The 25,301-nt window shown below is 36.5% G+C and overlaps 1 protein-coding gene across 2 annotated transcripts in view; it reads left to right on the top strand.

The window, feature by feature from the left end:
* The window catches only part of ABCD3 (ATP binding cassette subfamily D member 3), a 76,306-nt gene that overhangs the window by 18,362 nt on the left and 32,643 nt on the right, over positions 1-25,301 (top strand). Inside the window, exons 2-5 of one of the 2 annotated variants that reach the window (XM_043876770.1) lie at positions 6,853-6,889; positions 13,227-13,325; positions 18,781-18,869; positions 25,138-25,207. In XM_043876770.1, coding sequence (XP_043732705.1) covers positions 6,853-6,889; positions 13,227-13,325; positions 18,781-18,869; positions 25,138-25,207 — 295 coding nt within the window. The remainder of the gene's footprint in view (positions 1-6,852; positions 6,890-13,226; positions 13,326-18,780; positions 18,870-25,137; positions 25,208-25,301) is intronic. The other variant, XM_043876769.1, reaches the window with a different exon arrangement.

The raw sequence follows: 25,301 nt of genomic DNA, 5'->3' as shown, positions 1-25,301 counted from the left end.
AAAACACTGGTCTAGGAGAATGAATTAAGTGAGAAATTCTAGGATCAGAATTATTGTTCTGGATAACTAAACTCTGATTAAAGTTTTCAGAATTGTGTTCTTTTTTCTGCTTAGTCTGGAAATTATCTGAAAGCTTCTCTTCAGTTTTTGTCAGTTTCTTTTTCGTAGTCTCATAGTTTGTTGCGGGAGGTTTCTGCTTATTAATTTTACATATTTTGTTGACTTTATCAAAGAACAGTTAACTCCTTCTCCTTCTCCCTCACCTCTCCAACAATAAAATAACAAACAAAACTTACTTTTATATTGTATTCTTAGGAAAATGTCTCTCCTAGATTTTGGTCATCTTTTTCCTTTAGAGTTTTATTAAAGCTTTATTGGTGTATAATAAACTGCTTATATTTAAAACACAACTTAGTAAGTTTTCACATGTAAGCATCAGTGAAACCATCACTCCAAACAAGATAACAAAATCTCCATCACTCCGGCGTTCCCTCTTGCCCCTCTGTGGTCAGTCTTCTCCCCTCCACCAGCCTAAAGGCACCGCTGACCTACTGTATAAAACTGCACATGAGATTTGGCTGCTCTGGAATTTCATATAAGTGGAATCTAACTATGTACATTTTTGTCTAGCTACTTTTCAGTCAGCATCGTGATTTCGAGATATATTCATATTGCATGCATCAATTTTTTAAAGTTGTTGAATACATTTTATGGAAATACTTTGATTTTTAAAATCCACTTGCTTGTTGTTGAACATTTGGATGTTTCAAGGTTTTGGCTATTAAAAATAAAGCTACTGTGAACATTTGTGTAAGATCTATGTTTGGAAATATGCTTTTATTTTCCTTGAGCAAATACTTAGTAGTGGAATGGCTGGGTTATATGGTAGGTATATGTTTAATTTTTTAAGAAACTTTTCCAAAGTGAGTGTTCCATTTCATACTCCCATCAGCAGTATAAAAAAATTCCAGTTGCTCCACGTATTGATAACATTTGCTATGATCGGTCTTTTTAATCTTTGCCATTCTAGTGGATATACATAGTGGTTTCTCATTGTGGTTTTAATTTGAATTTCCCTTAGAACCAATGACATGGAGCATGTTTCCTGTTTATTTTTCATCCATACATTTTCTTTGGCAGCATATCTGTTTAAATCTTTAAATGAATTGCCTTCTTACTTGATTGTGAGAGCCTGTCATTTATTCTGAATACAGTTTCTTTCTTGGGTGTGTGTTTTGCATATATTTTCTCCCACTTGGTGGCTTGTCTTTTAATTTTCTTAGCAGCATCTTTTGAGAAACAAACATTTAGGATTTTGATGAACTCTAATTTATTGATTTTTTGTGTGTGTGCGCAGTTTATCCTATTTAACGAATCTTTATCTTTATTTAAGTCTTTGGAGAAAGAAATGGCAAACCACTCCAGTACTCTTGCCTGGAAAATCCCATGGATGGAGGAGTCTGGCAGACTACAGTCCATGGGGTCACGAAGAGTCGGACACGACTGAGTGACTTCTCTTCACTTATTTAACTCAAGATTACTGAGATCTTCTGTTCTCTTCTAGAAACTTTGTAGTTTTAGCTCTTCATTTAGGTCCCTGTTTCACTTCAGGTTAATTTTTGTATATGGTATGCAATAATGTTTGAGATTCCTTTTTTTTCCCCCTGCATATGTCTGCCCAGTTGATCCAGTGTGTGCGTGCGTGCTAAGTTGCTTCAGTCGGGTCCGACTCTTTGCAACCCCATGAACTGTAGCTCCCCAGGCTCCTCTGTCCATGGGATTTTCCAGGCAAGAATGCTGGATTGGGTTGCCATTCTCTTCTCCAGGGGATCTTCCCAACCCAGGGATCAAACCTGAGTCTTCTATGTCTCCTGCATTGGCAGTAGTGTTCTTTACCACTAGCACCACCTGGGAAGCCCAGTTGATCCAGTACCATTGATTAAAAGATTACCCTTTCCTTAATGAGTTGCCTTTGCACCATATATGTATAGGTCTACTTTGGACTTTTTTATTTCTTTGACCTTTATTTATACTCTGATGTCAAACTGTCTTAATTAGTATAGCTTTATGATAAGTCTTGAAATCAGGTGCAATTCCTCCAACTTTGTTCTTTATCAGAATTTATTGGTTGTTCTAAGTCCTCCACGTTTACATATGGAGTTTAGATTCAATTTGTTACTCTTTACAGAAAAGTCTGGTAGGATTTTGATTGGGATTTCATTGAATTTCTAAATCAATTAGGGAAGAATTGACATTTTAATAGTATTGACTCTTCTTATCCTTGAGCATGATAGATCTCTCTAGTCTTCTTTGCACATTTCTTTGCAGGGTGTTGTGTTTTTCAGCATGCAAGTCTTGTGCATCTTTTTTGTTTTTCATTTTAATACTAAATATTTAATATTTTGATGCTTTTGAAAATGGTATGCTTAAAATTTCAATTTCCAGTTGTTCTTCACTCATATGTAGGATGCAATTGATGTTTATGTATAGATGTTATATCCTAGAAACTAGTTGAACTCCCTTAGCTTTTTTGCAGATTCTTCAGAGTTTTCTATATAGATGTTAATAGAGTCTGCAATAAAGATAGTTTTACTTATCCATTTTCATTCTGTGTGCCTTTTGTTTCTTCTCCTTACCTTATTGTAATGTGTTCTTCAGTAATGATATTGAATAAAAGTGCTGAGAGTTGGCATCTTTGGCATGTTCCAGATGTTACAGAGATTAAGTCTTTTGTTATTTGGTATGGTGATAGTTGTAGGTGTTTGTTGATGTCCTTTGTTATATTGAAGAAGTTTCTTTTGTTTCTAGGTGAGAGTTTTTTTAGGATGAGCAGGTGTTGGGTTTTGTCATAAGGCCTTTTCTGTATCTATTGATATGATCATATGTTTATTCTTTTTAAAACTGTTAATAGGATGAATTGCATTGATTTTTCAAAAGTTAACCTGATCTTGCAGTTCTTGGATAAAACCCTCATAGACTTTTTAAAATAAATAGTTGATTACTATTGTCTTTCTTTTTTGTAATGTCTTTGGCAGAGAAAAATGAGAAATCTGCAAAAGTACTTCTTGCAGTGTACCAAGTACAGAGGTTGTCTTCAGAGAAAGCACTGTTCAATTATTTGAGTTGTGAACTGAACTAGCTACTTTGTGTGTGTGTGTGTGTGTGTGTGTGTAACATCATTTTTACTTGGAAGAAAGACTGAATAGCTGTGTTTATTCAGCCTTGAATATTGCAGACATTTTCTTGTATTGCCTTCAAGGAAAAACAACTGGCAGTGTTTGTTGTTATGTTATAATTTAAGCTTTCAAGTGAAAAATCAGAATTTGGAAAAGTTTTCTGCTACCATGAGCTTGCTAGCTTCCCAGTGCTGAAGGCCTTTCTGGTAAGATTGGCGGCAATATTAACAAGTGTAATTTTGAAAAAATTGTATAATACAATGTGTTGCATTTGGAAGGCCTGCAGTTGAACTCAGTGGAGCATTATTGTCCAAATGACTAATACATGATCTTAGAAAATCTGGAATGGGTAAAAAGCCATTGAAAGTGTAATATAATATAGATTAGTGAATTTTATTGTATCAGAGTATAAGTTTATTGATACAGTTTTCAGACTGCATTCCACATTATAGTATCACAGAAGAATATCCACACTTACTAGAATACTCCTGTTTTAAGCTACCTAGTATTCTTGCCTGGGAAATCCCATGGACAGAGGAGCTTGGTGGGCTACAGTCCATGGAGTCGCGAGGAGTCAGACGCGACTTTATCAACTAAACAGCAACAACAGATCTGTATTGCGGTAGATAGAGTAAATACAGACTCAGATATGAGAATCTACTTGTCCTCTGTTAAGCCAGACATTAAGGAGATTTGTCAAAATATGAAACAATGCCACTTTTCTTAGTAAATTTTTTTTAGGAAAATACAGCTTTTTTTAAAATAAAAATTTTACTTAATGTGTAAGGTGTTTATTATCTTTAAATGAGTAAATAAGTATTTTTTTTAATTTTCTGAGGTTGAAATTTTGTGTGATAAGTATTTATGTAACACAAATAAAAGTTCTTGAGAATCCTGAGACCACAAGGTTTGAGAAGTGCTGATCTAGAACAGTGCTTAGCATGCAGTAAGCAATTAGTAGATGTCTGAATGATTCTTGACCATGTTATTTTATAGTTTACCTGTCTTTTGGTAACACGTGCATTTGATAATGTATCTTTTCTGTGTGCCTCTGTTTCTTACTCTAGGAACCAAATTGTTTTTATATATCTTATCCTGGTACTGGGATTCTCTTTTCCTTCCCTCTGCCCAGGCTGAGCTATTGGGAAGGCGATGAAAAGGATTGATGCAGGACTGCCATCCAGTGTGCTGATTTATTGAGCAAGAAGAAAATAGATGAGCAGCTCCTGTCTGAACATAGCATCGATTTTGATATAATAACCTGGTTTAAGGTCATCATTCACATAGTCACAAAATTAGACTTAAAATAGTTTCAGTCGGTTATACCCTGAGATGTAACAAAATAGCTGATATTTAGTGACTGCTCCAAGTCAGAGTACAGATACTTCACCTGGTGGCTCAGCTGGTAAAGAATCCGCCTGCAATGCAGAGACCTAAGTTTGATCCCTGGGTTGGGAAGATCCGCTGAAGAAGGGAATGGCTATCCACTCCAGTATTCTGGCCTGGAGAATTCTGTGAACTGTATAATCCATGGGATCTCGAAGAGTCAGACATGACTGAGTGGCTTTCACTTTCACCATTTTGTGTTCATACTGGTAATATATTTTGAACACGTTGACTGCTTTTATTTTAATGAATTTAATTTAGCTGCTAAGTTGATTTTTTTTTTGGTAGTCAAACATAGAAGAGTAGAAGACCTGTCTGTTGTAGAGCCTTTCTAGTTTCATAGGATAAAAATCAAAAATAGGAAAATACTGAATTTTTGTTAGACTTGAATCTGCCTACTAGTAGATCTTGTTTTTGGAAGTACATTAACTTCTCTCCACCCTTTAGACATATGAAGTAAAAAAAATAAATAATCTTTTTGACATACGAAGTAAAAAAAGTAATCCATTAAACAGGGTTCTAATACACGGCTCTCATATATCCTAAGCAATTTATGTGTTTATATAGCTGGTAAGGGCTTGCCTGGTAGCTCAGTCTGTAAAGAATCTGCCTGCAATGCAGGAGACCCAGGTTTGATTCCTGGGTCAGGAAGATCCCCTGGAGAAGGAAATGGCAACCCACTCCAGTATTCTTGCCTGGAGAATCCCATGGACAGAGGAGCCTGGCAAGCTATAGTCCATGGGGTCGCAAGAGTTGGACATGACTTAGTGACTAAATCATATATAGCTCGTATCTTCAAAACGGAGGAAACTTTAATGAATTCTTTAAAAGAGGAATTTAGAAAGTCTTATGAAAGGGGCTCATAATTAACTGTGCCTGCTTGAACATGTATATATATATATAAAAGGCATCTTTTGAAACAGTTTTGTAGTCTCATGAAAATTTAAAAACAAATGAGCAATCCTGCAGTATAGTTGAAATTAGAAACAGTAATATGCCTAAGCACTTTAAAAATGATAGCATTCACTGCATTGTAGTTGTGTCTTTCTAGCCTTACTCAGTGACATGGTGACCTGTAATGAAAATGTTCAATCTGCAAATCGCTGGGGCTCAACTAGGTATTGAGCATAGAGGATTGGGTAATATATGACCCTTGTAGTAGAAAAGGAGATGTGCTATCCAGATTCCCCTTCAAAGAAGGGCTTATTGTCCAGCTGTGAGGAGTGTGAATCGACAGGTAACCCCTTCTGCACATGTCTTAGGGTCTGCCTCAGCTGCAGAGCTACCTTCTCCAAGGTCGTGATCTTGCTGGAGTGGGAAAGATTTGCTGCTTACTGAGTTAGGAAGAGGTTTAAAAAATCCTACCATTTCATCCCAGCTCAGAGCACTAGGATGAACATTTCTTGCTTCAGGGCTTCCCACCTGGTTGGCTGAAATTTTGTTGGTGTGTATCACAGTTTTGAGTTCTGCCTAGCTTTCCTTCTTTGCCTTTCTTTCACAGATGCTGATCTCTAATAGACATTTTGCACTCTACTTTGGAGAGACCAACCTGCAGTAGCTCCTGATTTCATGGAACTAATTTACTGGGAGGAAACGTACATTAAACAAGAGATTTTAACTGTAATCAATATTATATAGAAGCATAGGGTGAGGTGGTAGTGTATATAAACAGAAGCCAAGTTTGGTTATTGTATTGTTTAGGGGAGGAAGCCTGGGTTAGTAGTCAGATCTGGGTTCAAGTGGTAGATTAACTACTTTGAGTTGCGTGAACCTTGGTCATGCTACTGACTCTTCCAAGCCAGTTTTTTCACTTGTAACGTGGAAATGACACAGTCTCCCATCCTTTAGGCTACTAACCTGGGATCGCTCACATGGCTGGGAAAGGATTACCAGCAGCAAGAGAGTGAGCCTAGTACACAAATGTTTTCAGGCCCTTGTTTGTATCGGTTTGCTAATGTCATAGCCAAGCCTTGATTCAGGGATGGAAAGATAAATTCCATATCTTCTTGGGAGAAATTGTAGAATAAATGTATTTGTGTGTGTATGAAAAAATTACAATGTAATGCCTGACACATGATAGTGGTAGTTAACATTTATTGAGCATTTTCTGTGAATTAGTAAGAGGCAGTTGGACTATTGTATTTAATATATTCTGTCTCAGTGTGACATGTAAAAGAAGAAACTCATTCGGAGAATTTGATATATTCTTTTTATTTCTTAAAATAATTTTTTTATGATGGAAACAATTTGCAAATAAAGCTCTCTTGCTCTTTTTTCTTTTTCTCTGCAGTAAGAAAAATGGAAAACCACCATTACAGAACAATGAGGTAAAATTTATATCATCTACTCTTTGGGATTTCATGCATTTACTTCATTTGTTTCATTATATATTTTTGAACTAGGATAAAGTCATGGAATTTTAGGATTAGAGGGGAACTTAAGTATCATCCCAAACCCACTACATATTATAGAAATTATTCCTAAAATAGAAAGCCTTGATAGGTGACTTCTAATATTTACTTGAATCTGTTCATTTGGTGGAAAGTGCTACCTAGGAGATAGCTATAACTCTGTTAGTTCAAACCCGAGGTACAATTAATCTTCTCTCTCTAAGATTCTATTTTGTCTTTTGTAGAGACACAGACCGAGTTTACTCTGTTTTCTCTAACAGACTCTGATGTTGTTTGAAGATAGTTGTATTTTCTGAATCTTTTTTTCCACCCATGCTAAGCAATTCTCATTCAAGTTTTTCTCGGGTAACATGGTTTCTGATTGTTCTTCAATTATGTATACATTCCTCTGGATCTGTACTAGTTAGTTGCTCCAGACTTTATGTTTAGGATAAAATTAGTTGTCCAGAAATGGTCTGACTAGCATGGAATACATCTGCACTGTTACATCTCTTGATATGAATACCATATTGCTAAAATTCAGCCTAAAGTTGCTTTTACTTTTTTGGCCATTACTTCTGTTTACATTAAGTGGAGTTTATGGTAAATTGTAAGCCTGAGGTATCTTTCTGATGAACAACTCTTTTAACAGACACCTGTATTCATCAGCTATTTCTTTTTTTGTGTGACAGTTTTATTGAGATGCAATTCGTATACCGTAAAATCCATCCATTTAAGTGTGCAATTTAGTGGTCTTAGTATGTTTACAGAGGTATACAGTCATCACCACTATCTAATTTTAAAAAAATTTCAATTCCTCATGAAGAAATTCCGTACCCATTAGAAATCATTCCTCATTACCCTCTCCTCCTGGCCTGTGGTAACCACTGAGCCACTGGTCTCTGTTGATTTGCCTGTTTTGGACATTTCATAGAAATAGAATCATGTGGTAATATTTGGCAATTTGTGACTGGCTTCTTCTATTTAACATGGTGTTTTTAGGGTTCATATGTGTTGTTGAATGCATCAGTACTTTATTACTATTTTTTTTTTATTGCTGAATTGTAATCCCCTGGAGAAGGAAATGGCAACCTACTCCATGGAAAATCCCATGGACCGAGGAGCATGGCAGGCTATATATAGTCCATGGGGTCACGAAGAGTTGGACACAGCTGAATTTCACTTCACTTCACTTCATTTCATTGTTTAGATGTACCACATTTGCTTAACTGTTAGTTGTGGTAAATTTAAGTGGTTTCCTCCTTTTTGATCGTTATGAATTATGCTACTGTGAACTTTCATGCATTCATGTACAGGTTTTCACATGGACATGTGAACATAAGTTTTCATTTCTCTTGGGTATATACCTAGGAGTAAAATTTCTAGGTCATGTAGGAACTCAGGTGGTTGCTTTTAGATAAACATTAGGTCAACCTGTAGGGTCTATACTACTAGTCTATTCTGTAATATATGTATTCTATTACTGTAATTTTTTTTTTCTTTTTGGCCACACTGTACGGCCTTCAGGATCTCAGTTCTCTGACCAGGATATAAACCAGGGCCGTGGCAGTGAAAGCCTGGAATCCTAACCAAGAGACCACCAGGGAACTCTGGTGTAATTTGAATATAATTCTAACACCTACTGGGTTAGGTGCAAGGTATCATGTACAAATTTAATTTGTCTTCTCTTTCTCGCAATTGCTGATAGTATTGACTAGGTTAGGACAAGAAAATTCCTCTGTGGCATCTCTTAATATTTGTTTTTTTGGTTACGGTTTATTTAGCTGTGACTATATCCAAATGTCACAAAATCTGGGTCTTTGTTTTTCCATTAAGGCCACGATAGTTTTATAAGGAATATCAAATTCCTTGATAAATTTATTAATTCATTTATTAAGTCAGTCTGTCACCAAGTATTGATTCAGTACCTCATGTATGCCTGGCATTGTTCTGGTTTTGTGTGTGTAGCAGTTACAAAAGTTCCTGCCATCACGGAGCTTATGTCAGCTAATATGCTAATTCGATATTCTTGACAAAGAACAAAATTAGAAGGGTTTAATATGACTCATTCCTAGTAAACTTCTGGCTTCTTGTGATTAGAGTCTCTTGGGTCTTCCTGAGCCCTCATATTAATGTCTGTTCTCTGAATATCCTGGATATTGACATCAAATTGCTACTCTTTAGTTTCCATAGTCTAAAAAATGGGACATTTTATGCTTATCTTGTTATTTCCATCTTCATAATCTCTCATATATAAGTTATACCTGAGTCTTCAAAGCTTAGTTATCTTAGTGATATCATTATCTGTATACCACCATACCTGCAAGTTTTAGGATATGACTGAAACTAGTACATCAGTATTTATTCACACATTTAAAATTCTTCCTATTTTTTGTATATTCTAAAAAACATCTACTTGTTTGCTACTCATATAGTATAAGCAAGATAAATTTAGTTTTAGAGCAAATGGTTGGCAAAAAAAAGGTTTAAGACAGTGTACATATTGGTACCACATTTGTAGGTAAATTTATAGGAAGTGCACACACAGACATGTTGGTAAGATCTGTGCCAAATGTTAATAGTTGACATCTCTAAATGGTAGATTTAGGCTCTGTTTTTGCTTGTCAGAATTTTCTAATTTGTCTACAGTGAATGTGTCTCTTATGAGGGGAAGCAATTAGAATTTCTTTCATTGAAATTTTTAGTCTTTGGTAGGATGGGTTGAGGTGAGATAATTTTCATAAGACATGAGATTTAAGGAGAAAAAATTTTAGAGAAGAGTATAAAGAGTGTTGACTTGATTTTAAAATATTCTTTTAATTTTGATATAATACACAGGATATAAAATTCAAAATATGTAAAGATAACTCTATGCTGGGTTTGGCATTTAGCATTCCCATGCATATTTTTATCCTTTTGAGGTATGTGTATAGCTCCATAAACACTATAGATAGAATTATTTTGCTTATGGAAAAATTTTATGAATCAAATCACTGTATTTATTCTGCTTTTTTTCAGCATATTTTTTTTTTAAGATCCATCTATGTCGATAGCTATAGACCTAGGTAATTTAACCACTCTGTAGTATTCTCTTGTATAAATATGAGCTGCTTCCTTTTCTGCAATTGTGTAGTCTTCACTGCATAAATTTGCCATGATTTATGTAGTATCTCATAATTGATGCACATTTAGGTTTTTAATTTTACAGTATTATAAAACAGTATATGAATTTTTTCATTTATGTATTTAAGCACATGTGCAGGAATACCTCTAGGATAAGTTTCTGAAAGTAAATTTGCTGGATTGTTTTGCCTATAACAGTGAGTATATATTGTACATTTTGATGGATACAGCATAATAGTTGTGTTGATGTACAGTTTCTCTAACAATATACAGAGGTGCTTACACTTTTGTCAGTACCCTATGACCTTTTATTTGCTATTTCAAGCATCTGTCTTTTTTGGTCAACTCTAGTTCATGTCATCTTTCTGAGTTGATTGACACATCAATAGAATCTCATTGCCCTTTGGCATTGTTGCCTCCTGAATGTTAGGGACATTTTTTTTTTTTCTGATTCCATTATTACTTTAGCTTCCTAAATGGTCTTTAATGGTTTTTTCCCCTGTGATTTGCATGTCAGATTTATATCATCAGTGTTTTTTTAATATTTTTAAAAATTACTGGGAAGTTTATAGGTGGAGGAAGTCAATTGTGAATTTAAAATGAATTCTTAGAAGAGACGTAGTGTTTATGAGATGTACTGTCTCTGTAGTTATTTGCATTTAGATTGGTTTCAGGTGTGAATTTTATTATGTGTCAGGAATGGTGGAGCACCTTGATATTTCTTCAGCCTTTCTGAGTCAGCCCTCCAGTCCAGGTGTCTGGTGTTTCCTGACTTTAGGAACTATATAGTTCCCTTCATGGATTCAAATTAACAAAAATAATAGTCAGCTTTCAGACAGCATAAGAAACAGGAGCAGTGACAATAGGAACAGGAGAAAAAGAGGAGGGGAAGTTATATACCAGGTAAAGTGCTAATTATATACCAGGTACTTCATTGTTACTTTCTTATAACTTTTTTTTTTTTTAAACCTTCCACATCGTTTGCCCTAGATCCTTTCTTTAGAGCAGCTAGAAATAGTAGTCCTTTGTTTAAATCGGAAGTGGTCATTTTATCTTGAAATTATTCTAAGGCTCAAGTTAGAAATGGAGAAGGTATTGACTACAGGTGGGATGAAGTGAGGTCGGGAGGCAGTTTAACTTTTTGTTTTAAGGTAGTTGATGTTATATTGCTTTCTCTTTATTCTTCCTGTACTTTCAGTTTGGGTGGGGGAGTGAAAGGAGAGATTTAGGTTGAAGTTGTAAAGTTTGGCTTGAGGAGAATAAACTAGCTAGAGTAAATCGACTGTGAATAGGGCGTTTTAAGTTTTGTTCACTAGCGTATCCCTATGATTTAGAATAACGCCTGGGACCAAGTAAATATTTAATGAATGAATGCATATACATGTGAATGGAGTAGACTTTGGCCTGTGACTCAGTAGGATGAGGTTTATAACCTTTCTAAGTTTTGAAAGACCTGAACTTTGTTCTAGCAGGAATCAAAGGTACATAAGTTGATTCTTAAACAGTTATTTCTGTCTTAGTCTTTCTGACCTAAGTGCACATTCAGTGCCTTCATTTCTTAGTCTACAATTCTGTACTCTATGCAGTGACTGTTCATTAGGATTACATATATAAAGCTCTTAGTACAGTGTCTGACATGTGGATTGGTAGCTTATTATTCTAATTCAGTTTACAGACTACTCACTTAAGGTTTGTTAATAAGTTAGATATTAATTTAATTAAAGCACATTTACAACAAAGTTTGTCTAATAGAATTTACTATATCATGGCTATTTGTTTATCACGGGCATAGTATCAAGAGCATAGTAGTTAGTAAATAAGTGAGCAGAGATTATGGGAGCTGGGGAAAGGAGCTAAATTGAGGATGAGGTCCTTCTGGAAAGTCTTGCCTATTCTGACAAGTTTCTTCTGCTGGTTCTCCCAGACAGCCCAAAGATAATAAGGTAAATAATGTCCACTATACCCAGTTCACATCACTTTTTTCTTATCCTTACAAGTGGTTTGTATCTCGATTTTCATGGACCAGTGGAAATGAAGAAATGTCTGAGCGTCGTCTCTGTAGCTCAGATGGTTAAGAATCTGCTTTCGGTGCAGGAGACCTGGGTTCGATCCCTAGTTTGGGAGGATCCTCTGGAGAAGGGAATGGCAATCCACTCCAGTATTCGAGGATCCCATGGACAGAGGAGCCTGGCAGACTGCAGTCCGTGGGGCCCCAAAGAGTTGGGCACGACTGAGTGACCGATGCTACTAGTAGGATGGCTTGCTGCTCTTCATTGTCTTCGGTGGTCTCCCTCCTCACTGACAGTGAACTCTGAATCCTGTCCGTGGCTTCAGGGCTCTGCTCCGCAGGGGCCCTGCCCAGCCCTCCTCTCCTCCGTCCCCTCTGCCCTGTCATCTTGCTCTTCAGCGTGTGCACCAGTTTTAGTCCTGAATGGATCTGGGCCTGGTGTTCCTGCGCTCTACTGCCCTCACCCCAGGAGATCTTTCTTCTCATGCTTTTCTTTTTCTCTTGACCCTGCCTGGTCTGTCTGTAGTAACTTGTTTATTGGTTTATTTTTACCTGCGTTTCCCCTGCTAGAATGTGAACTGAATGAGTGAGGGAACCTTGTCTGTCTTTGAATTCTTAAGGAAGAGAGTGCACATTAGAAATGCTAAAAGATCAATCTAGGAATCCGAATGTTTCCTGTAGTTGATAGAAGGAAAATTCCTGTTCAAGATTTTTTTTTAAATTCTGTTGTTAATCAGGAAGTGGATAATGAACAAACAGGAAGTACTTGACCATTTCTTAGTTGTCCTCTGACCCCATCTTCTACTGCTATCTCTTGCTCACAGCTCCAGCCAGATTGGGCGTTTTGTTGTTAAATGGGCTTTCACCCTGGTATTTGGCACCTGTTTTTTCCATTTGCAGTGTTCTTTTTCCATATATTTTCTGCAGTTTCAGAACTTATCATCTCCTTTTTCAGTTTTTGGTAACATCTTATTTTTTTGAAAGCATGTTTGAATATGAAGAACAGTATAGGACTGTGTTCTTCAAATACAGTGTCCATCTTGATAATTGTTTATATTGACTTAGATGAAACGGTTTTTAAATCTTCTTTGTTATAGCTATTTAAAAAGCTTTCTTTCTTTCTTTTTTTTTTTTTTAATGTAGAAAGAGGGGAAAAAAGAGCGAGCTATGGTGGACAGGGTGTTTTTTTCAAGACTCATTCGAATTCTGAAAATCATGGTACCTAAAACATTTTGTAAAGAGGTAAGTCTTATGAAATTATTGCTTTATGAAACTGTTCAGTGTTCACCTTAAATGGTTACATGAGGTCAGAACAACAGAATTATAAAGCCTTCGTTCTGCTACAGGTCAAATATCTCCTCTGTCTCTTCCAGTGAAGACTAAATTTTTGTCTAAGTCATTGCCTGTCTTGCAAATACCCTTGTTGTTCACTGCCAGTTTTTAAATGATTTTCTATTGCTTGTAAAATATTATTTTATTATATTTTATATGAAATACTGGAGTACTTCAGTACAGCTATCCTAAATGGTGTTACTTTATTGTATTGAAGACAAGATTAAACTTAGAAAGATCTTTTTATTACTTTAAGATGTTAACAACTAACATTGATACAAAATATGTTTGAAGGTTGCTTTTTCATATTTGATTTAATGTTTTTAAGATACCTGAATTCTTTATTTTTAGGAAATGAACTGGTTGTCAGAGTAAAGTTTTATTATTTTCTTTGCCATTCTATCAAGATATCTTATCTTTGTCACTATTTATTATTTTTAATGATTAAAAAATAAAATAATATTGCGTTCTCCATCTTTAATTACCTTAGTATTTTCCTTTTGTACAACTGGAAATATTATCACCTTTGACTCTTTCTCCTCTCCATACATACCTGTCATCCTTTTAGTCATTGGTATCTGCTAATTTTTCTTTCTAAATATTCTTCCCTAGATACTACAGTGTTTTTCAATTAGCCTCATTTCAAAGAATCTCTCCTTTTAAAATCTTTTCTGCCAAATTTGTCTTCTTCAAACATAATTGTTTCCTACTCTTCACATTTTAAAAATCATTAGCTTTATAATCTAGTGACAGCAAGAAAAGGGTAGGACGTTAAAGCACAGTAATCCTCAGAGAAAGGACACATTCCTCCGTCTACTGTGCTTGCTCTCCTTCCCCTCACTTTAGCATCATGTCTTGTTGACTCTACCCTTAAGAAACTCTGAAAAGTAATTTAATAACACTTGTTTTTTTCCTAATTAGATAATGTGTGTTTAGATAGTATCACCCACTCAGTGGATGTGCATTTGAGCAAATTCCAGAAGACAGTGAAGGACAGGGAAGTTGGTGTGCAGCAATCCATGGTCGCAGAGACACAACTTAGCGACTGAACAACAGCGTGTTTCAAGGAGGAAAATTGGATATGCACTTTTTAAATCTGCTTCATCCCTTATATTTTAAATGTTTTTTTCCAAGTACCCTTGAGTTTCTCTTTGATTAGTCCCTTACTTCCCTTTTATACTGTTCTCCATTACTTGGATTATTATAATCTCTTAATTGGTCTTCTTTTTTAACGAGTATTTCTCTCTAAAACACTTACAAGAACATTTGGCTTCTTTTATCTTGTAAATCACACCCGGACTTTGCTTTTCTTTTCAATATCATATACTTATAAGAGTCTTTGCTGTTGTAGAGCCAGGCCCTGTGTTCCCATTTTTTAATGACACCGTGTTTATGACAACACCCACAGCAAAAAATGTGTTTTGAAAACAGCTTAATGCTCACTGTCTTCTTTGGGAAGGCGCGCCATGTGTCTTCCAGGGATAGTTAATTGTTTCCTCATTCCAAAACTTACCTAACTTTGAAGAATCTTTATTTAAAATATAAGCTTCGATGGAAAGATTTGTGTTACACGTCCCCCTCCCCCTCCATCACTTTACAGCTTAATGTTCATTTAACCTTTTAGCAGGGGTTTGCTGAATATAAAGTGAATGTGAGACATTGGATAGATCTCTGGGAGTTAGTAAGTAGCTTGACAAGCCTAACTTGGCCAACCTTCCAGTTCTGTCAAGGTGTATCCATGCCACAGAGTCAGTTTATGAATCATCTTTGAGGGACAGAAAAATGCAGGCTTAATCCCAGTTCAAGAAAGTGAAATAAACTCTAGTAGAAATCACAGATAATTAGAGGTAGAGATAGAGATTATGGAATAAATAAAAATACTGCATATGAGTATATGGAAGTTCATCTATATCATGAGGTGAGGGACTGCCTAAATCAGGCTCTTCTTTAGTTTCTGACGTATTCTGCAAACCCAGGAATGGAATTATGGTGATTCTAAGGACATCTTTTGCACAAAAAATGCATTTCCGGATGGTCAGTAGTCAAAAGTTTAGTAGATTTTGCTAAAGTGAGCCAAATAAACTTGGTAGTTATTTTAAGAATAAGTTAAGCAAAGTCTGAGCGACTGAACTGAACTGAACTGCACTGAAGCAAAGTACATAAAATAAAGGAATATATAAGCTGTCTTGGTCTAATGTTACCTTTATTCCTCAAATGATTAATTTAGGATTGAGATTGTATTTAAGGTCTCAAAGTTAGCATTATAGTTAGTGTCATCTGCAGAGACCATTTATTAAAAATCAGTGGGTTCTTCTGTTGTCAGTTTAATACCTAACTTTGAGATGGTGGGACAAGGTAGGAAGATGGAACCCTTCTTGCCAGCCAACTCTGGGAAACATTGGGGGAGCAGCTGTCACAACTCAGTCCCATAGACTCTTTTTTGACGTTGTTTTCTTTCTTATGGATTCATTTATTACTTCTGTTTTTGACTCCCTGTCTTGTCTTTCACATTTTTAGTACCTTCACCTTTTCTGAAAACAAGATTTGTTTGCAAAAATTGCAGAAGTTGTAGATGCATTTGCCCCTCAATTCTGTAAATTCAAAATCAAACACTTTATCCAGCAAACATTTCCCCTGCCATACCCCTCCTCTCTGATGTTAGCTTCTGTGTTGCTGTATATATTCTTCCAATTTAGAAAGATTAAGGTCAGTTTTGAGTGGCTGTGTGTGGGAGTTGGAGGCTGGAGTGTAGATTCTGGTCCCACACCCAAGACAGGTGACTCCTCATCAGTGACTCAGCCTCTCATCTCTCCCAGCATTGCTTAAGTAATGTTCTTTAAACAAGAGTTTTTAATATTTTGTTCTACCTGAAAGCTTGCAGTAGTTTTTTAAGCTCTGCTGGATATGATAATTCATGTGGTTTTAATCTATTTTTTATTTTCCATTAAATCTTTTTTTTTAAACTCAAAATCCTCATTCTCTTTTTGGTTTACTTGGTTTATTTGATGTATTTCTAATGTCATAACCCTCTTTTATTACTTCACACCTTCCAGTTTGCCACTTATTGCATGATGTGATGCAAATATACTTACTTACATTGGTCTGTTTTCTTACTTGTTATGTGTAAATCTTGCGTTAATAACTAAATTGAAAGCCCTGCTAGAGCAGGGGCACTGCCTATTAAAGATTTTTCTAACAAATTGAACCAAATTTATTCTACTTAAGCAAAATTTAGGCTTCAGTATTTGTTGATAATTGTATATTGGTAGTTGTCATTTTTCATTAGAGTTGTATATTAAAAATATAAGACAATCACAATACATTGTAATTTAGGTAGCCTTAAGTTATACTGCTGGTTTCTGTCACTGACTAATTATGTGAAGGCAAATCATTGACCTGCCTAGGATTCACTTTTTAATTAAATTCTGGTTAATGGTGATCTCCAAGAGGGTTTACACCAAAGGGGACCTTCCCATCCTAGTGCCCCCATCCCTGTGGTCACCCCTCTGACCCATGCCTCCACAGGAGACCCTCCCAACACTAACAGGTAGTTTTGTTTCAGTCTCCTGTGGGATTGCTGCTCCTTTCCTCTGAGTCTTCAGTTCAGTTCAGTTCAGTCACTCAGTCGTGTCCAACTCTTTGTGACCCCATGGACTGCAGCACACCAGGCCTCCCTGTCCATCACCAACTCCCAGAGTTTACTCAGACTCATGTCCATCAAGTCAATGATGCCATCCAACCATCTCATCCTCTGTCGTCCCCGTCTCCTCCTGCCCTCAATCTGTCTCAGCATCAGGGTCTTTTCAGATGAATCAGTTCTTCACATCAGGTGGCCAAAGTATTGGAGTTTCAGCTTCAGCATCAGTCCTTCCAGTGAATATTCAGGACTGATTTCCTCTAGGATGGACTGATTGGATCTCCTTGCAGTCCAAGGGACTCTAAAGAGTCTTCTCCAACACCACAGTTCAAAAGCATCAATTCTTTGGCGCTCAGCTTTCTTCACAGTCCAACTCTCACATCCATACATGACCACAGGAAGAACCATAGCCTTGACTAGGCGGACCTTTGTTGACAAAGTAATGTCTCTGCTTTTTAATATGCTGTCTAGGTTGGTCATAACTTTTCTTTCAAGGAGTAAGCGTCTTTTAATTTCATGACTGCAGTCACCATCCGCAGTGATTTTGGAGCCCAAGAAAATAAAGTCTTCTACTGTTTGCCCATCTATTTGCCATGAAATGATGGGACCGGATGCCGTGATCTTAGTTTTCTGAATGTTGAGCTTTAAGCCAGTTTTTTCCACTCTCCTCTTTCACTTTCATCAAGAGGCTCTTTAGTTCTTCTTTGCTTTCAGCCATAAGGGTGGTGTCATCTGCATATCTGAGGTTATTGATATTTCTCCGGGCAATCTTGATTCCAGCTTGTGCTTCATCCAGCCCAGTGTTTCTCATGATGTGCTCAGCATATAAGTCCTGGTACATGCAAAGTTTTGTTTGTGCCCTCCCAAGACTGGAATCTCTGTTTCCCCCAGTCCTGTGGAAGTCTTGTAATCAAATCCCACTGGCCTTCAAAGTCTGATACCCTGGGGATTCCCAGTCCCTTTATCAGATCTCCAGGCTGGGAAGCCTGACGTGGGGTTCAGAACCTTCACAACAGTGGGAGAACTTCTTTTGGTATTATTTTCCCTGGTGGCTCAGATGGTAAAGTATCTGCTCTCGATGTGGGAGACCTGGGTTCAATCCCCGGGTTGGGAAGATCCCCTGGAGAAGGAAATGGCAATCCACTCCAGTACTCTTGCCTAGAAAATTCCATGGATGGAGTAGCCCTGTGGGCTACAATCCATGGGGTCACAAAGAGTCGGACATGACTGAGCGACTTCACTTTCACTTTCTCCAGTTTATGGGTCACCCACCTGGCCGGTACGGGCTTTGATTTCATCATGATTGCGGTGCCCCTGGTACCATCTTGCTACAGTTCCTTCCCTGTCTTTGGATGTGGAGTATCTCTTTTTGGTAGTTTTCAGCATCCTCCTGTCAATGGTTGTTCAACAGCTACTTGTGACTTTGGTGCTCTTGCAGGAGGAGATGAGGGCACGTCTTTCTACTCCACCATCTTGAGCTGGAAGCACTTTTTAATTCTGGATGAAAAAGTTAGATTAACTGATCTACAAAGCCATTAAGTATATAATATATACTTAAACTTCTTTCAAAATTATATTTTAAAATTACCTATCAGTAAAATGTCAGCCAACTACAGTAAAGCTAGAGTAAAGCTTTGAATTTAGAAACCAAAAATCTTTACCAAAGTAATGCTTCTTTTAACTTTCTAAAATGCATTTAATTAATTTACTATACCTGGTTTATTTTAGACAGGTTACTTGATACTTATTGCTGTTATGCTGGTGTCTCGAACATACTGTGATGTTTGGATGATCCAAAATGGGACACTCATTGAAAGGTACTTTTCATCTTCCTCCCTTTTTGTATGAAATACTAACTTGTGTCATATTTAAGCATTATCTTAAGCAAGAAATAGATTCTAATTAGGTATAAATAATTAAGTCAAATTATGTCTTTGTTCATTTATTTAGTAGATACTGATTGACTGTCTCCCTTGTGCCATAGGCAGAGATAAGGATGTACCTGTTAGTGAACAGGAGAGACCCTAGCAGAGCTGGCAGTGTATAGAGGGGTCAGAGACAAGTACACAGAAAATTGTGGGACACCCTGGTGGTCCAGTGGTTAAGAGTCTGTGCTTCCACTGCAGGGCCACTGATCTGAGTCGTTGGGAACTAAGATCCTCCGTGCTGTGTGACATGGCCAAAAAGAAAAAAAAAAAAGGAATGTGCTGTATATTAAATTCTGTAGTGGGAACTTAAGTTGCCAAATTGGATGTCTGATATTAATGAGATAATTTGAGGAAAATATCAAAGCATTTCAGGGAATCATGTTGAGAATGTTTATTAAACAAAAATTATAAGGCATTTCCTTCAATTTCTGAAGTTAGTGCTTTGTGTATTTTTTTTTACAGTCTTTGTACATATTATTAATCACTGTAATAGATTACTTTGAATTTGAAAACAAAAATAACAGTTATGATATTAACTTTTATCTGTAAATAAAGGATTTATTCCTTGTGATAATACCAATTTGAATGTCAGTAAAAAAATTTTTCTTGATATTTTGTTTCTTGGTATGTAGTATTTTATCAGAAAATTTCTTAAAACATTTAAGATAACTTTTTAAATGACAGTACTTAAAATTTTTAAATGCTCCCAAATTTTGAAAGTATTTTTTTTCTTTGACATCCTTGATTCATGACTTGAGAGGATTTGTAGGAGAGGAAGAATGTTTTATGCAGATGTTTTCTGACTCCTGTATCTAGAAAAACGAAGAAGGTTGTCTGCATGGGAGTAAAGCCCCAACCACAGATCTCTGAATATGTAAATTCCACATGCCTTAGAATATGTGTATGGGTGTCCTGGGGCTTTCCTGGTGGCTCAGATGGTAAAGAATCCACCTGCAGTGAAGGAGACTTGGGTTCAATCCCTGGGTTGGGAGGATCTCCTGGAAAAGGGAATGGGTTACCCACTCCAGTGTTTTTGCCTGGAGAATTCCATGAACAGCGGAGCCTGGCAGGCTATCAGTGGGGTATAGATGCTGATATTCAACTCAGGACTCCCTGAATCCTTTGGTTAGCCCCATGCCTTTTTATTTTAATCAAGGTAATGTATGGATAGCTTAAGAAGTAAAACATGAATATAGTTTAATATCAAATAACCTTACAGAACTTAATCACAAAACCGTCAGTCCTCTGTGATTCCTGGAGCCAACTTTCTGTTCTTGCTGTTTCACCTCTTTCTTCGTCTCTCCACTTCATTGTAACATGCTTGTGTTACTGTCTCTAGATTTTTTAGTTTTAGGCACTATGTATATTTGTTTCTCTCTCAGAAGATGAGAGTAGCTCTTTTACACTCCCACACTGCGTCCCTGCTTCTTCTTGCAATGTTGTGTCACAGTTTTTTGTTAAACCAGAATGTATTGTTTACATAATTTTGATTATTATTTACAGCTGAGCCACATGCTCTTTGGTAGTTTCTTTTACATACAACTTTTTGTTTTTCCTGGCATTTATAAACTGCAGGTTTTTGTGTACATTAATTTTTTACCTACTTACTAATTCAACTCAAGCTTATTTCAACACTTTAAAATCTCAATTTTGTAATATGTCAAACACACCAGATAACTTATTGATTTTTACTTCTATTACCATCCCTCCCCATACCTCTTTTAGTTTTTTGTCTTCCTGCTCTCATCAGGATTGATTGTGCTTTAGCGCCACTAAATAGCAGTCATGTTTGAATTTACTTTTATCATGATCTTAGGAATTTTTTTCATCTTCCTCTCCTGCATTAAATAACTCCTGTCTTCTGGATCTTTGGTTTTCCTCTTCCTCAGTTTACTTTGTCTTTTTGGCAGATACAGTCTTTTTCTGAGAAAAGGTTACAAGGGAAGTAAAATTTTGAGACCTTCTAGGTCTGATAAAGTCTTCTGTTCTCACACTTGATTGATAATTTAGCTTTATTTATGCATTCTAAATTGGAAGTCACTTTTTGTCATGCAGAAAGCATCACCCTGTTGTCTTCTATAGTGTTCTGTGGTTCTCAACCCTGGCTGCGGAATAATTAAACTCATCTGGGGAATTTTGAGAACTACTAATGCCTGGGCCTACCCCTTGGGATTCTGATTCAATTAGTTATTCCCTTTTTGAAGCATCCCAGGTCATCCTACTGTGTAGCCAAGGTTAGAAACTACTGATCCAGTTTCCACATTGGGTGTTAGGCCCAATCCTATGCTGGTTGCCCACCCTTAGTAGCAGATCTGCTTTGACCCACTTTGGTAGCTTTATTATTTCTTTATTATTGATTCTGTATTGCTAGTGTTTAGGCATTTCAGTGAATGTTAGGGTGAATTTCTTTTTGCATTCCTTGTCATTGTGCTAGGCTTTTTTAGTCTCATTCTTCATTCCAAAGTAATTTCTTGTGTTTTTAAAAAAGTTCTTCCTCTCCATTTTTTTTCTTTACTTTTTTCTGAAATTCTTACTAGCTGAGTGTTGGACTTCCTGGACTGGTCATCTGACTGTAATTTCTCTTCTGTTTACATCTCTGACATTTTATTGTATATTCTAGGAGATTTCTTTTATCATCCAGTGAATTTTTGTTTTAATTTATTTCCAAGTACTATCTTTTTGTATGAATGTTCATTTTTGGTAGTAGTCATTCTTTCAAGTCTTTAACTTTCACTGTCCTTTGTTATTCTGATCTTTGTCATTCATGTTAGGGCTTTCCTCAAGCCCTTACTCTTGGCTGTGTATTCATATTTAACTTGTTAGAAGCCAAGTTGTCGGATTGTTGATTGTCTGGTTTCCCTGAAGGGGATTTGTAGGGAGAGTCTAGTCAGTTGTGTGTGTGTGTGCGTGCACGTGTCCCAGTGAGAAATCTTCTAAAGAATCCTAAGAAGTATTTATTTGTTTGTTGCTGCTAGCACATCGGCTTTAGCAGGATCAGTTTCATTGCTAAGTTATCTTTCTGTGAGCTTTGTGCACAAGTAATTTGAGTCCTTTGTATAATTAATATAGAGAAGACTTTTATGTCCTTTTACAAACTATAGAATTTTATTTATTTTTCCTCTGGCTTTACTTATTATTTGACTGCCATGTCTGTTAATAAAAATAGTCTTCCTAACTATAGCGTTATTAATTACCTGTGGCAAAAATAACAGGTTACATCCACTATGAACATTATATTAGATATATATGTATGTCACATGATACATATAAATGTATCACATGACACGTGATAAATATGTCACATAATACGTATAAAGAACCCTGCACAATCATGGTATAGTATAGAAGATTATTTTTAAAAGTTTTTTCCCTTTTATTCAGATTTTGTGATTTCATGTTTCTGTAACCTAAAAGAATAATTTTTATCTAGGGATTCCCAACTTTAATTAAATAGATGCTTATTTTAATTTTCTCAAAGATTGAATGCTCTGGAGAAAAATGCATTACTAAGAGTAGTTCAGTTCAGTCACTCAGTCGTGTCTGACTCTTTGCAACCCCATGGACTGCAGCACACCAGACCTCCCTGTCCATCACCGACTCCCGGAGTTTACTCAGACTCATGTCCATTGAATCAGTGATGCCATCCAACCATCTTATCCTCTGTTGTCCCCTTCTCCTCCTGCCCTCAATCTTTCCTAGCATCAGGGTCTTTTCAAATGAGTCAGCTCTTCACATCAGGTGGCCAAAGTATTGGAGTTTCAGCTTCAATATCAGTCCTTCCAATGAACACCCAGGACTGATCTCCTTTAGGATGGACTGGTTGGATCTCCTTGCAGTCCAAGGGACTCTCAAGAGTCTTCTCCAACACCACAGTTCAGAAGCATCAATTCTTTGGTGCTCAGCTTTCTTTATAGTCCAACTCTCACATCCATACATGACCACTGGAAAAACCATAGCTTGACTAGACTAAGAGTAGGTGGTGCATTAATTGGTGATGGTGGATAAGAAGAAATTATTGTGTAGCATGAGCCAGCTTATAATTCTGCCAGAGTAATCAACTTGTTGGATACTCAGTTTTAAAATTTAGTTATGAGATGTAGAAAAAGTAAGAAAACAAAAAATTTTAAGAGTTTTAAAAAGCATATTATTTTGCTGCAATTTAAACTTGCAGAGATGTTGCAAGAATAATACAAGGATCTTCTTATTGTGGACTTAAAAAATTACTCACAACCTAAAAGTTAAGAGTTTTAGTTTTTAGTCTGTGGGAATTTTTAGTCTGTGTTTTAGTCTGTGGGAATTTTTAGGGGAATTTTAGGGAATTTTAGTGGGATTTTAAATTTTTGAATTAATTTTAAAATTTTAGGGAATTTTAGTGGGAATTTTAGTCTGTGTTTTAGTCTGTGGGAATTTTTAGGACTTCAAGCCCAGGAGACAGCATCGCCAGTGACCCTGAGAGAACTGCTCCAAGGAGGCGAGGGGAGGAGCCAGGTTATATAGAAGTTTTGCAACGAAGGGCAGGTAGTCTGAACATCAAGAGGTTATTGTTACTTAAAGAAAACCAACTATCCCAAGTTAAGGAATTTAGCGCTTTTCTATGTATGGGGAAATGCAAGAGTCTGGGCTCACAGAAATTCATTCCTTTAATATGCACCTCACCTATCCGGGGCCAGTGTCCTATATTTTCAGTCCTGAGCCTCTTTTCCTCAGAGCTCATTGTAAGGAGCAGCCGCAGTCTGATGGCTGCTAGGTGGCACGTATTCCTTCCTTCCTGAGTACCCTCAGGGCTCACAGCTTAACCAGCTGTGGTGGCTTCAGTTGCTGATGACTGTGACATCCTTTATTTACTGATATGACAGGAAATATTGCATTTCTCATTATATTCTTAACATACACTCATGGATTCTAAAGCAGCTGTTTTAAAGTTAATTGTTGAGGTCAGGAGGTTTTGAGCACGAGCCATCCATTCTCCTTGCTTGACCGTGCGATAAGCCTTTCTCTGCTCTAAAAATTAAAAAAGTTAATTGTTAACTTTCTCCTGAATGTTTTTGAGCTTCTGCTGTGCATGATATATTTGATATTTGGTCAAACGTAAAGTTCTAAGATCCTGTGAATTCGTAATATAAAACAGTTTGATTTGAAAAATTAACACATTTCTTTAACCTGCTGCTAAAGCCACATTGTAAACTTGTCTTTTCTGTTTTGACTCTTCCAAGGTGTGTTTAGATTCATATACACTTCTGCTAAAATAGAGTCTCAAAGAGACTTGTTAAGATCCTTGATGTGCTTAATTTTAGTATCCTTTACATCTTTTAGGCTTACCTGTTAGCAGTGACTAATGTCTTTGGAATGGGGCAAATTTTAATAGCATACCCTTCTTTAAGGTAGAGGTTGACATTTCTATGATATGGAAGGTAATCCTTCATATCTTGTTGCTGTTGCTAGAGAGGAAGAAATTTTCCTCTACTCTCCTGGGTTCTTCTGGCTGATCTAAGAATTAAATTGACATGAGACAGATTAACAGGAGAAAATGAAACAAAATTTTAATAACATATATACATGGGAGAGACCCTGGAGAACTTAGTAACTCTCCAAAATGGCCAAAGCCCTCATCTTAAAGACCATCTTCAGCTAAAAACAGAAGAGGGTGTTAGGGGCAGTGGTTTGGGACTTTATAGGGTAGACAGACAATTTACATGAAGATGGAAAAGTAAATGCTTGGTAAACAAATGTTTGCTGGGCCTTGTGGCCCAGACTTAGAGTGGACTCAGAGTAGACTGATATCTGATTCCTTCAGCACATTTGGCCCATGTGCTTTGCAGATAAATATGGTCATAGCTCTGTCCTGGGAGCAAGGCCTATTTTTCTAAATTCTTTAGGCAGCTAAGGGGAAGGCAAAAAAGAAAGGCTTCCTAACACTTCTGTTTCTTTAAAATAATCAGACTAAAACTAGCCTGAGGCCAAAGAGACGCATTTTGGCAAATTTTGTTCCCCTATACTGCCATATGTTATCATAAATGTATATTTTATTTTCACCCACTTGGCTGTAAGTAACATTTTAAAATTACAAAACTATCTTAATTCCTATATGTTTTAGAAGTAATTATGATTGGGACTACTGTAAAATTACTCTTTATTGATTATTATTTTTCTTTTGCAGCGGAATAATAAGCAGAAATAAAGCTTTATTCAAGAAACCATTTTTTAAATTTATAGCTGCTACTCCAATGGTAAACCATTGCTGAATGATGGCATGTGCTTTACCAGTGTTTGATAATCTTGTGTGTTTCACAGCTTGGGCAGCGCTAAAGCACTTTGATTTTA

The sequence above is a fragment of the Cervus elaphus genome, chromosome 20, assembly GCF_910594005.1.
Source record: "Cervus elaphus chromosome 20, mCerEla1.1, whole genome shotgun sequence".
In the NCBI taxonomy this organism is placed as follows: domain Eukaryota; kingdom Metazoa; phylum Chordata; class Mammalia; order Artiodactyla; family Cervidae; genus Cervus; species Cervus elaphus.
Note: the sequence above shows the minus strand (reverse complement) of the source record. Positions and strands in the feature narration are given on the sequence as shown.